Genomic DNA, 12,329 nt, shown 5'->3' with positions numbered 1-12,329 from the left:
ATAGTGAAAACCCCAGCTCCGAAAATCTCTACTAAGAGGCAAACAATATATTTGTGACAAGTAATTATGTATTTTGAGTCTAGTCTGGGGCTATATTACCCTTTAGAAATCAAAGCAAGAGTGGGAGGAGGAGAGAAAAAAAGAAAAACAAGGCCAAAATATAGCAGATAGGAAGGTCTGGATAAACGAGCAGGGACTCACTCAAGAGTATGGAAGTTAACACCACTAGAAGCCTGTTTACGAGCGCCTCTTGCCTGATGCTATAATTATAGCACCTGTTAGCTACCTACTGCGATCAATAAAAGATCACTGACAACTGCGATCCTTGCGCAAACAGGCTGCGGTGTAAGGATCGCAATTTAATGGGTCTCTTGCAATCAAGCAAGAGTCTTAAATACCAACTATGTTGCACCAAAACATGTTTTATTTGTTTTCAACAGAGTTAAGCATGACATGGTTCAGTCAATCCAAAAGACGTTAGGAGGGAAACATCGTTTACAATGCACACATTACAACGTGTGTCATTACAACGCATTTGATACATCGCAAAATCCATTGCAACGCATGTCATTATATTGCATAATTCATTACAAAGCATTCCCCAAATTAACGCACCAGCGAAGTTAGAATAGTAATTGCATTGTAATGCATTATGCATTGTATTGACATGCGTTGTAACGACATGCATTGTAATGGATTTTGCGAACGCGTGCATTGTAAAGTGTCATATTCTTAGGAGGACTACTATAGACCAACAATAAACAATACCAGTTCCTTCTCTAGCTGGACCCAACCTTAATATTTGTAGTGCTTGGACATTGACAGGTTCATTTAGATATCCTTTCCTGTCTTATCTAACTCCAAGTTTGGAAAAAACCTCTAAATATTAAACACATTTAACAAGTGTCACCATCTAACCTTTCGTACAGATTCCTCGGCTCTGTGTGGACAGTGCGTGAATACGCGTTCGTGCGACTCACAATGTTAATAAGAGTGTTAAATTTTACAATTGTATACAAAGCTTCAGCTCCTATTTGGACTTCTCTGACTTCAGGTCGTTAGGTCATACTTACTATAATAATTTTGACTATGTGTCAACATCACAGGACATTAAAATGTAGTGGCGGTCTAATTTAACTGTGCTCACGACTTAACAGGACTACAAAGAAATATATGCCTTATATGCATAGGACTGTGTGTTCAGTAGTGTCGCAAATATGCATTTGCAATGGACAATTGTGTTTATAGATCACCGTAATCGTAAAATAAAATTTATAAAGCATCATATCTATTGCGTTTTCTCTTCCGCTCCAATAACCCCTATTTGAAAGCTTCTTGCATTTCTACTGGGGAAAAAAGGTATGGATATGGAAGACTTGTATTGCACTAAACACCATGGTTTAGTTGAAGGCTGCAAGGCCCAGTAACATCAACCCGAGCATCTGCCAATATGGAAACCCGTATTAAACAGAATCTTTCTGAAAACAAATGAAAGACGCAGATTTGCACACCTACTACATCCTAAGCCCAGCTGATCGAACATGAACTGGTAAGTGAAGGGTTTTAAGATCCCTTCCTTTTCAGAACCCCCTCGACTGGGGCAGTCCAAACATCAAAGACAGACTGCAAGGACAAAAACAAAGAAACTAGTTTGTAGAACGTCACAACAGTCACTCATCTTCCCTTTAGCAGGCACTCCTTCAGTAATACCCACAACGAACATAGGACAGTATACAGAAAAATAATGTGAAACGCAAGCGCATGTTAGCAGAAGGTAGCAAGACCTGACAGCACTTATCTTCAACATCCCCGAAGCCCAGTCCTGTGTAGGAAATTATTACCAGATCCACTCCCCCCCGCCCCCTTTGGACACCCCTTCATTGAGTAAATCTACAATCAGAACACAAACAATGGAGACTGCACATACATGGGACAGTGGAAGCGCCCAAGATTCAAAACCTCCTTCCTCTTTAGCACCACTGTCTGAGAATAGCACAGCAACAAAAATGGAGTTTACCCAATACAGAAAGTTAGTAGAAAATCAAAACACCGACCTGCTGCGTTTTCTCCCCATCTGCGCCCATGTTAAATCCCACAACAAATTAAGTATCCCGCTAGGAATAGGAAACACAGAGGAAGGTAGAAGGCTGCACGACCAATGCCTTCAAAATGCTTTCCTTTGAAAACCACTGGCAGAAAACGTTCTAAATGCCCATACACCAGACTTGAAAAATGCCTTATGTCCCAAAAACATGCAAATGTAACAAGTTAAGGCCAATCGTGGCAATAAATTAGATGTGCCAAACTATGTATACACCACAGAGCACCTGAAACATAAAGCCTGCTTTGAAACATGCAAGAATTAATTTGGTTTATTTTGCTTGATGTTCTGCTCACTGCAAATATCTGAACTTCACACTTTCCAAAGGCCCTCCCTCTTCATCAAAGCACAATCCAATCATGATTCCACTTCCACCACCAGCCATAGCTCCACAAGAAATTGGCAAATATTCATCTAGGAAGAAGATGGTGTTAAAAAAATCCTGAGGTGGCCAACAATGTGCTTAAGCAAGCAAATATTTAACAGTAATCCCTAATGCATTTCTCTGGGACGTTTTGCTGTGTCATGCTTGCCTGCAGCAATCTCACTCTTGGCTGCCAGATTTGGCCGTTGCATTGCGCATCTTCATATCAGACTGCATAAAGGAGCGTTATAGGCAACACATTTCAGGCAATACAGAAGAACCTTTCCATCCAATAGTAACTGCCAGGAGGGTCAAGCCCTTTCATGCCAAGATTCATGCCATATGCTGACTGACGAGCGGATAGTGCTGACATCATAACAATGCTAGGTCGAAAAAAGATGTACCGTGCACAACTCGTGGCATTTTTTGCATCTAGAGTGTATTCCAGCTGTGAGGAAGCTGTAATGTCACTACAATGGTTGACACGAGCCATGGACGTTGAATTGGGGTCAAAGGTAACAAGGTTGAATGTTCATTTTGACTACTGGAGAAGTAGGCTCACCCCCATGCAACACAACTCCTTAATTGTCATTTGCAGTACCACTCGCTGGGTATGTGGAAGGGGATTGCCTGCCAGTACGACAGGGTTTGTACCCACATGTATTTATGGCTCATTAGAACAAAGTCATTACTATTAGGAGAAGTGCTCATAGGAAATACAGCGAGCATTACTGACACTGGAACCAGTATAAAAACATGTAAAGTTGTTTGCAATTTTCAACAAAATAAGGCTATTTATAATGCTCACAAAATGCTCTCTGATTACATGCATCAACATGGAAGCAAGATTAGCGATTGTTTGCTTTCAAATTAAATGTACACAAATAAGACAGCTTGAAAAAATATTTTGCTAACCTATTGTGCAATTTAAATACCATTTCTCACAGGTATCCTTCAGTAAAAGAAGGCTGCACACATGCAAATATTTTCAAAAAAATTATAATGAAGAATTCCATTATAGGCTACAAAAAAAATAAATTAGGGGCCTAGTTATTAAAAAATGTCGCAAAGGTACACCTGCAGGTATATGCAATCGCTCTGGTTCACAATTTCGACTATCCGAAATTCACAATAGTTTTCAGGAGGCCTGTAAACCGTCCTCCTAGAAAACGTTTACGAATTCTATTTTTGCAAGAACAATTATACACGTGTGTTTTTATTTATATGAAAATCTGCTTTACGTGTATCCCTATTTTGGAAAATGTCGACTTCTGTCCTCATGAGCAGTACATTTCCAACCTTTTCAAGTGTGTGAAGAGATTGGGAGTTGTTGGTGAATACCCTTATTCACGTAAACTTGTGGATGCACACAGACTACAAGGTATCCCAACCCTTTACCTATCACTTCCTGTCTACTTCTAACTTCTGTGAACAGATTTGCACAAAGGTGGCAAAATCAGAGGCTTACTAGAATCATGCCCTAAAACAATCAGACAGAAAATTACCAGAGCTCTTTGATTAATTAATGGGAACGCAGCTATAGTTTGTCAATTCATTGAATATCACCAAAAGGCACAAGTGTTTTTTTTCTTCTTTTACAGAACATATATATTTCTAAATACTCCAACCACTTGGTAAGTCGAAATTGTATTCAATTCTAACCTCTAAAAAGCATAGGGGCTGTCGTGAGAAGAAGGGCATGTTACAGCACCCACACTCCTGAGAGGGGGGGTGCTGCCAATACAGAGGTCTTCTGCTTTCCAAGTCCTAACCAGGTATAGCACGCGCTCCCTGCTTTAAATGTGCTTCTTTTGATATCAGATCACTGGTTCAGCTCTGTCACTGGCATCTGCCCTTCCCAAGAGCAAAGCTTGCATGTCGGCCCTCTACTAGTTGTGGACCCGAGGAACGGGGGTGTATGGGTTGAATAAAAAGTACTTAGGTAAAGAGTCAGAGTTGTAATCAAATAGATAAAAATCAGTGTTTGACATTACAAACGAGGGTCTCTCATGAGCTACTAGCTGAATATAACACGATGGGGATTGGAGAACACAGTGTGAGCTTCCCCCTGCAGTATTCTATGTAATTATCAACAGTGCTGTATTCTTGCTGTAAATATTCCAGGGCCCCAGCAATGAGAGACTGTATAAGCAGTACACTATTCGTTTTTACAAGTATCCCATCTACACCTCATGGACTCCTGCAGTGTCCCATCCACACCATACAACCCCTGCAGTTTTAATTTTCTCCAGCAGTCTCCTATTAGAAATGCTGGACCCTAGACGTGAGCTTCCTCCGGCAGTAGCTCTCACTACTACAGGATCACACAAGTGTGAGCTTACTCCAGCAGCATCCCATCAGTAACACTGGGCCTCAGGAGTGTGGGCTTTCTTCAGCACCAACCAGTCAGTAACACAGGTCCATAGCAGGGTGAGCTTTCTCCAGCAGTATCGTATGGGGTAGCAGCAGTGTCAGCTTTATTTAACAGTACTCCTTTGATAACACCCCAGGAGTTGGAGCACTAATCTTTACATACTCTAATACTCTAAGGACGCCTGTGATGTGAGCTTCCTTCAGCACTCTCCTGTTAGGAAAGCATAATCCCATAAGTGTGAGCCTACGTCAGCTGTATTTCCGCAGCATGCTAAGGGCTCCAGAAGATTGAACTTCTCCCAGCAGCATCCTGTCAGTACTCTATGTCTACAGCACTGTTAGCTTTCTCCAGGAATGTGCTGTGAATGTAGTAGGTATTTAGGAATGTGGTTTCCCTTTCAGCAGTTTTAGGTGACCCAATTCTCCTCAACACAGGTGAGTTCCCCTAATTAGGTTAACAGTTCCTGGAATCATTTGTTTTGCAACATCTTCCAAGAGTGCACATCCCTTTCTTTCCTCGTGACACGTGTTTTGGTTACTTATTCATGTTTCCAAGTGCACCCCAACCAGATGGGAACAGAGCACTTCACAAACATCAAAAGAGGAAATACAGTCCACAGAGAGTAAGGAGGCTGAACAAGGCTTAAGGCACAAAGCACATGCCATTGAGGAATGCCAGTGCTAAAGAAATAGTTAAACCACATAAAAGCAAAATGTTGTTATTTTGGGAGTGGGGCGTGTCTCACTTTTTGACCACTTTTAAAATGTGACGATTTTTCTTTTGCCTTGACATAAAACTCACCAATGCACATCAGTGTGATGTAGTTCTATCACTGTTACATCAAAACAAAAATCACTATGTGATGAACTTTCAGAACAACTTTAGTAGGTCGAACTGTTGGGAGGAGTAAGACCTTAACTAGAGCTCTAAAATGTTGAAGTGTTCTAGTAAAATATAAAAACTATTTATAAAATGCTGACTGGATTATAAATTGTTTAAAATGGTCTTTGCATATTGTAAAAAAGGTTAACAAAACATGGCCTTTATTATGAATATGCCATTAATTTGACTGTACTACTAAATATCAACACCAACAATATTGTGGCATACTAATATCGAGGACAGAATATCGAGGGACAAAATATTGAAAGGTGAGTGCATATAGGGAAGTATTGATTTACTATTACTAACTCCACAGCTACGTACCTTGAAGATACATGTACAGTATAGGTACATATACCTGGAGTTAGGTATAGAAAATATAGAATTAACTGTAAATATTTTATTTACAGTACTCTGGCCTCGATCTACTGTCCCATCGATATTTTTGATATGATATTCAGCGGGCCCTTAATTCCGATGCAAGCAGTTACGGGAGTTAGACGACCCATTTAAATTATGTGTTAAGAAGAGAACACCGCAAGTGAGAGGAATTTCAACCGGAGATTTTACCTTCTGTACGCAGATAAAGTTTCTGGGTGGAATAATAGACAAGAAATGCAGGAATCAGCACACTAAATCCAATTCCTGCATGTACAGTATAATCCCTGTTTCACTACTTCAAAATTGCCAGTAACAGTAAATCAGAGGAGGGAAATTGCCTGGATTATAGCAGGCAAATCGTATTGAGGGCATTCCTCCTGTGGGGTTTTACTTGCGATACAAATGTGTTTTCTTTTCTTAGTAAAACAAATCATATAAACATGTATAAGGGCCAGCAGATTATTGCCCTTAACCAACCAGCAGCAATGTAGGTTTTGTTCTATAGGGTCAGTACCGATGTCTCCAGGTTATCCTGTCCTCTCCTACAGAATTTCTCTTGTTCACTTGAGAATGTGTGGGTACACTTGTATAATACATACAGTACGGTATAAGAGGACAGCTAAACAGAATAACCATATCAAAGCCTACAAATGTTTTAGTGGTGTTTTTCGCTCAGCCACCCCCCCCCCCTCTCCCCCCCCCCCTCTAAAGGGACTGAATTTGATTACAGTCTGTGTGCTGAGGTACTGTGAACGGGCTGGTACTGGTCAGTCCCTAGAACATGTGACTACATTACTCAGATTCTCCAGGTTAGCTTGATGACTTTGCTCCTTATGACTCACAACTTGATCAATCATCCTCAACACTTCAAAATATGACCAAATTACTATTATCCAGTAGCTTATAAAGGATGAGCCCCAAGTTTGGATACAAATTCCTAAATATTGTTGAAAACATCTCTAGAAAAAAAACTTCCAGTAGATTTTAGTGGAACACAAAAGCCAATCCTAAAATGCTTCAAATAATCTTGAGAGGTGCCCATCCTATGCTAAGAACTTGTTTATTGGTTGCACACCTGGATTTGGAATTGCTGTGTAGATGGTACAGAACCATGTGGTTGCTCTATGTGTCTTTCAAACTACATTCGTCATCTAAGCATACTAATTTGACCCTCTGGTGGTTTTATATCATTTACTACATTCCAAATGTAAAAATGAACTAGCGCTTCAGTGCAGAATCATTCACCGCACATCTTGGCTAGTTGGTATATCTCACTTGCTTTTAGTTGTTTAAACTAAGACCAACTCATAAACCCTGATCTGCCACCTGACCATTCCTAGGGAACAGGGCAGACTGAAATGCATATTGTGCCAAAGGTGCTTCACAATGTCACATCAAAAATGCTCAATTTGCCTGTTACAAAACGTTGTGGGCACCAACCAGCGCCTGCAATTTTGAGACTATATACTTTTAGCTCCCAAACGTTATATATTTTACAGTTTCTTTTTAAATGAAATCTAAATTGTTGAAGAGATGATAAGAGGTGTGCTTGGCAATTCCTAAAGCCTTGCTGACTGGGGGTGTCACATATAGGCAAGTGAGCACAGCACAAGTGATTCCCTCAAACCAACCACTCTCCCATGCGGGGAATCAGATAGTAAAAGGAATTTTACATATTCAGACCCTCCCCACGAGGATCACTGCAAGTCGGTTGATGTGCTATGATAGCAAACTCAGCTGCAAGAGACCAGCCAAAGCACCCAGGCACTGTTGTAGGTGATAATTCCTAAACTGCAATACTCAAGGCAATAATACCAGAATCTGAAAATTGAAAATCTAACTGTCATATGTACAAAATCAGAGTAGATATCAAAGTTATAATACTGTATCTTTGGACCAATCTACTTGGTTTAGCCAACCCACCTCCATCGAGGTCGGCCTCAAATCACGCCTCAGTAACAGTCTAACACTACCATTTACTGCTATTGGTGCTTTACACTTTTTGGTGCTATTTCTGTTAAATCTTTTACAATTCCTATCTCTGGTTTCTCTTATTCGGTGTTTGTCATGTTGGTGGCATTTTGGTCATTAAATGTAACTATTTTTATAAAGTGTGATTATCATTGTGTTGTGTTTTCAAATGTTTAACAGTTTTATTACTCCTAAATGCTTTACACATTTTCGTTGAGTTACGCATGTTTGTTCTATACCATAGCTACAAACCGTTGAGCTTAGGTTTAAATTACTGAAACCTTTAAACAGTCATTACAGGATAGTTACTTTAATGGACAACAGTCCACCTCAACTAATAAACCACTGTCTAACAGCTGTCCACTACTGCAGTTTTCCATGTCCCTTTCAGCCACTTCTGCCATAGCTGTCAATATATGTCACACTCAAGAGCTAACTCAGACAAGGGTCTGAGAGAGTTCTAGCGAGTCTGAAAGAATGGAAAGTGGCCTCCCTTTCCACTAGGGCGAAATACCTGAAGGAATAGATGAAGTGCCTCTTCCCTTCAACCAGTGTCTGAGAACATTGAGGTGCAATTAATCTTCACCCCCCCACATGTTCAGATATACTAATTAACTCATTCGCCTTTGTTATGCATCACCTCACTTTTTACTTCTAGTGACCTGCTTAACAAACGTCTTAATAAACTTTAATGGGGTCATCCGCTTTTCACACCTATTTCACCCTCAAAAAATATGTTCATTCACCTTAACAGGATCCCTTTCCTAAACGTCTAACTAAACCCAGAGTAAATAGGTTGCCAGGTATGATCTGCCGAACTGGAGAGGTGGGGTTCAACCAAGTATAGGTCTGAAAAAGTCTGCCCCTAGCCCTCAGCGTCATGGTTAATAGGAGAGGGGTTTTCTTCCTTCAGCATCAGACACATTTCTGAAGGGTGAGGGGCTCGTGCTCAGATGGAAGGAGAACCTTCTCTCTAAATTCACCACCCAGGCATAGCTAGGGTCGGAATGGGTAAATGTTCCTTCGCCCTCATGGGCAGATATGAAGTACTACATATACAGTAACGTTCAACTGACCCTGGCCCGATCTGATATCAGCATTACATGGATGTCTATTATGAAAGTCACGCGTTCCCCGCACAAAAATATATTTTTGAACCTACTTTTTGCTACTACATACGTATGTCGATATTTGCCAATTAATTAAATGTGGGTGTGAGGCATATTCAACGTGAGGTAAAGTATGTAACAAAAGTAGTGAAAAGGGCACAACCTAAAAACCCCTACTTAAGAAGGGCGGATGAGTAATAATGTGCTATCGCCTGAAACGGCCTCTGCTTCAATAAAGTCAGAGGGAACCCATTCTCCTGATATTTTTTTTATTTTTATCTACAATATAATATGTAAGTCTATGTATGGAAGGGCTGAGCTGCGTTGATACGAGAGGTGCCTTTACAGTAAACCGCCAGGGCCTGTAGTTAACAATAGCATTGACTAATGCAAGGGCAGGGCCAGCACCGCAGCAGGGCCGAGGCGTGGCCTCCACACGTGCACCTGCTGCGGGAGGCCAGCATGCGGCAAGGACGGTCCGGGCTTATCCGCAGACCCCCAGCGGTCCCACACGCCCCTCGGCCCGCACGGGCGTGTGCACCAGCCCTCCTCAGCTCAAACGTCTGATGCGGCAAGGTCGTGCTCGTCCCCGGGCGGCGCGCGGTGCGCTGCCAAGGACGGGCTGACAGAGTCCCGGGAAGTACTGCGGCACTAGCGGCCCCTGCTGCCGCCCCCTCCCTCCGCAGCATCCTCCCCGGCCGCGCCTCAGCCCTGCGCTGAGAGCAGCGGCCCCGCCCGGGCGCACCGCGCTTTGTTGCGGAAAGTTTCCCCAGGGAGGGGGCGTGATGCAGCCCGCGGTATCCTGCACCCGGGGCCCAATGCACCTGCACGCTCTCAAGTTGCCCACAAATAAACCACCGCCTGCAGGGGGCTCGCGGGCCAGGGCTAGTTTACCTTGGTGTCACCCGCTCCGTGGTCCTCGTCTTCTAGCAGAAGCAGCAGTTCCGGCGGGGTTCCGGGGTCCGCCACCTCAGCCCCAGCGGCGGCGGCCTCCGAGACCTCTTCTCCGGCGCCCGCGGTCTGCGCCGCCGAGCTCCCGGCCCCCATGCTGCGGCCGCCGGGTCCCCGTGCGGAGTTATACAAGTGCGCAGTGGCGGTCCGCGTGGAGGTGGGACGCTCAGGTGATGTAGGGCAGATGGAGAGTGACCTGTCCCGCGACGCTCGTTGTGTCCCCCAAGTATCCCGCCAAGAAGCGCTCGAGGCACCCGCAGGAAGCCGACCCACACAGGCAGATATGTCCTCCCCAGAGGAGCGCAGGCTGCGAGTGACGCTCTCCAGAGCCCGGCCGCACGCGCTCTATGCTCGGCCCTGCTCCTGTGTGTCGTGTTTTCTTTTTTCTTTTTTTTTTTTAGACAGACCGATCGCCAGCCTCCTGCTCCATCACATGAGCCCAGCCTTGGGTCACGCCTTGCAGCATCAAATCCAGGCTGATGAGCAGTCTGCAAAGGGGAATATGTTCAATTCCCAGTGCTTTTTGTCCATTTATTGTCCTTATTCCGAGGACGCGACAGACCTATGCCTGTTCACCCTTACAGGCTGCCTGCTGACCCTTAACTTCGTCAGTTTAAAAGGAATTTCTTTTCATGGATAGGGGATGATCTCAACTTGTGCTAGATGGTTATTTGATTCAGTTCCTTACTTGCCGCTATATTATATTTAAAAATAAAAATATGCCGTCAGTTTGCTAGATTCCCCGTGCAGGCAGGATTGTACAGCTTACGTGCGGGATCAAATATTTAAAAGGTCTAAAAATTGGGCTCAAGCAACATTTCCTCACAATTTAAAGCTTTTTGCAAGTGCATATAATATGAATCCTTGTTTCAGAGGGTGCACTACACAGTCTGAAAAGTTGGTCAGTGTTGCTGTTTCTAGTCTAATTCCAATGGTTTCTTAAAATGACTTCGAATATTTATGGGGGCATACCGCCTTACTGCCGATTTCCCATGCAACGTCTTATCCGGGTACTCAATATCTAACCTTGCAGACATCCTTCTTGCTTGCTTTGACAATACCTTTGCTAGTTGCTTCTGAGTAAATTTACACCCCATGTTTCTTGCGCTTCCAAATCTTAAATAAGCCTTGGTCAGCCGCCTTCAATTTTGCACAGTGCAATAAAAATCTTGCATTCAGTATTAGTTCTTGATTTGTAAGGTTAAATTCTAATCATATTTGTGATGGAGCTGTGTAGTCAGGGAGGGAAAAGAAGTGACGATAACAGATAGACTGAGCTTTATTCAGCCACATATTAAGTTTGTTTCTAAATCCAATCGTCCCATATGCCAAAGCTGGCATTAGTTTGGATTGGGCCAAACATTTTATAGTCCTAGACATTTATATGTTTGTATTCTCGCCACACTCTTATTTTTCAAATGTCAGGAGAACTTTTTATTTAATTTGCGGCCAGATATTATTATCTTTGTTTTGGGTATGTTAATTTGGATGCTGTTATTATCCCAGCTGTGAGCTAAGGCATCCAAAGATCTTTGCAACACAATGGCCATGTGATCAAATATAAGAGTATAATTTGCATACTGTAGAGTTTCAATTTTAGCTCCGGCCTATATGAGAGGAAAGGCTCATGCCTCATCAATTGCTTGCTTCATATCTGCTATGTATACATTAAAGAGGGGAGGGGCTAGGCTGCATCCTTGCTTTAATCCTTTGTTGCGGAATATTTTCCCAGATGTGCTCCATTTTGCTCTACCCTTAAGTTTAACCCAAGTGTCTGAGAACAAACTTATTATGGCATTTAGCAAGGGGCAATATCCCATTTGAGCCATAAATTACCTCAAACTGCATTATCGAATGCAGTGGAAAAAAACATCCAATGCTTTCTTCAGTTTGCCTCTAATTTATTTTTGTGACATTGATCATGCATGGCGTGTTAATAGCAGGGAAACTAACTGTTCTGATTTTCAATGGGCATTCGTATCCAACTGACCTCATTTTCAAGGTGCAGTCCATTAATTTGTGCTGAATGCGTAAAATGTCCCTCAATATTATGACGGGAGGTTTGGATTCTATTTAAGACACTTAGGCCAATTATAACCTGCTTTAATTAAAAACTCTAGCAACAAAGTTAAGAATACAGTAACACAAACATTAAGAGAAAAAATGTAGAGGCTTGGGAAGCATAAGAGGTTCCAT

The 12,329-nt window shown here is 42.5% G+C and overlaps 1 protein-coding gene across 1 annotated transcript in view; it reads right to left on the bottom strand.

Moving 5' to 3' along the window:
- AKAP12 (A-kinase anchoring protein 12) overlaps window positions 1-10,502 on the bottom strand; it is a 390,541-nt gene extending 380,039 nt beyond the window's left edge. The window contains exon 1 of the mRNA XM_086927572.1: window positions 10,077-10,502. Within this exon, the coding sequence (XP_086783698.1) occupies window positions 10,077-10,229 (153 nt within the window). The 5' untranslated portion in view covers window positions 10,230-10,502. The remainder of the gene's footprint in view (window positions 1-10,076) is intronic.
- Window positions 10,503-12,329: the final 1,827 nt, after the last annotated feature.

The sequence above is a fragment of the Lissotriton vulgaris genome, chromosome 6 (genome assembly GCF_964263255.1).
Source record: "Lissotriton vulgaris chromosome 6, aLisVul1.2, whole genome shotgun sequence".
In the NCBI taxonomy this organism is placed as follows: domain Eukaryota; kingdom Metazoa; phylum Chordata; class Amphibia; order Caudata; family Salamandridae; genus Lissotriton; species Lissotriton vulgaris.
The sequence above is the reverse complement of the archived record's forward strand: the minus strand, read 5'-3'. Positions and strand labels throughout refer to the sequence as shown.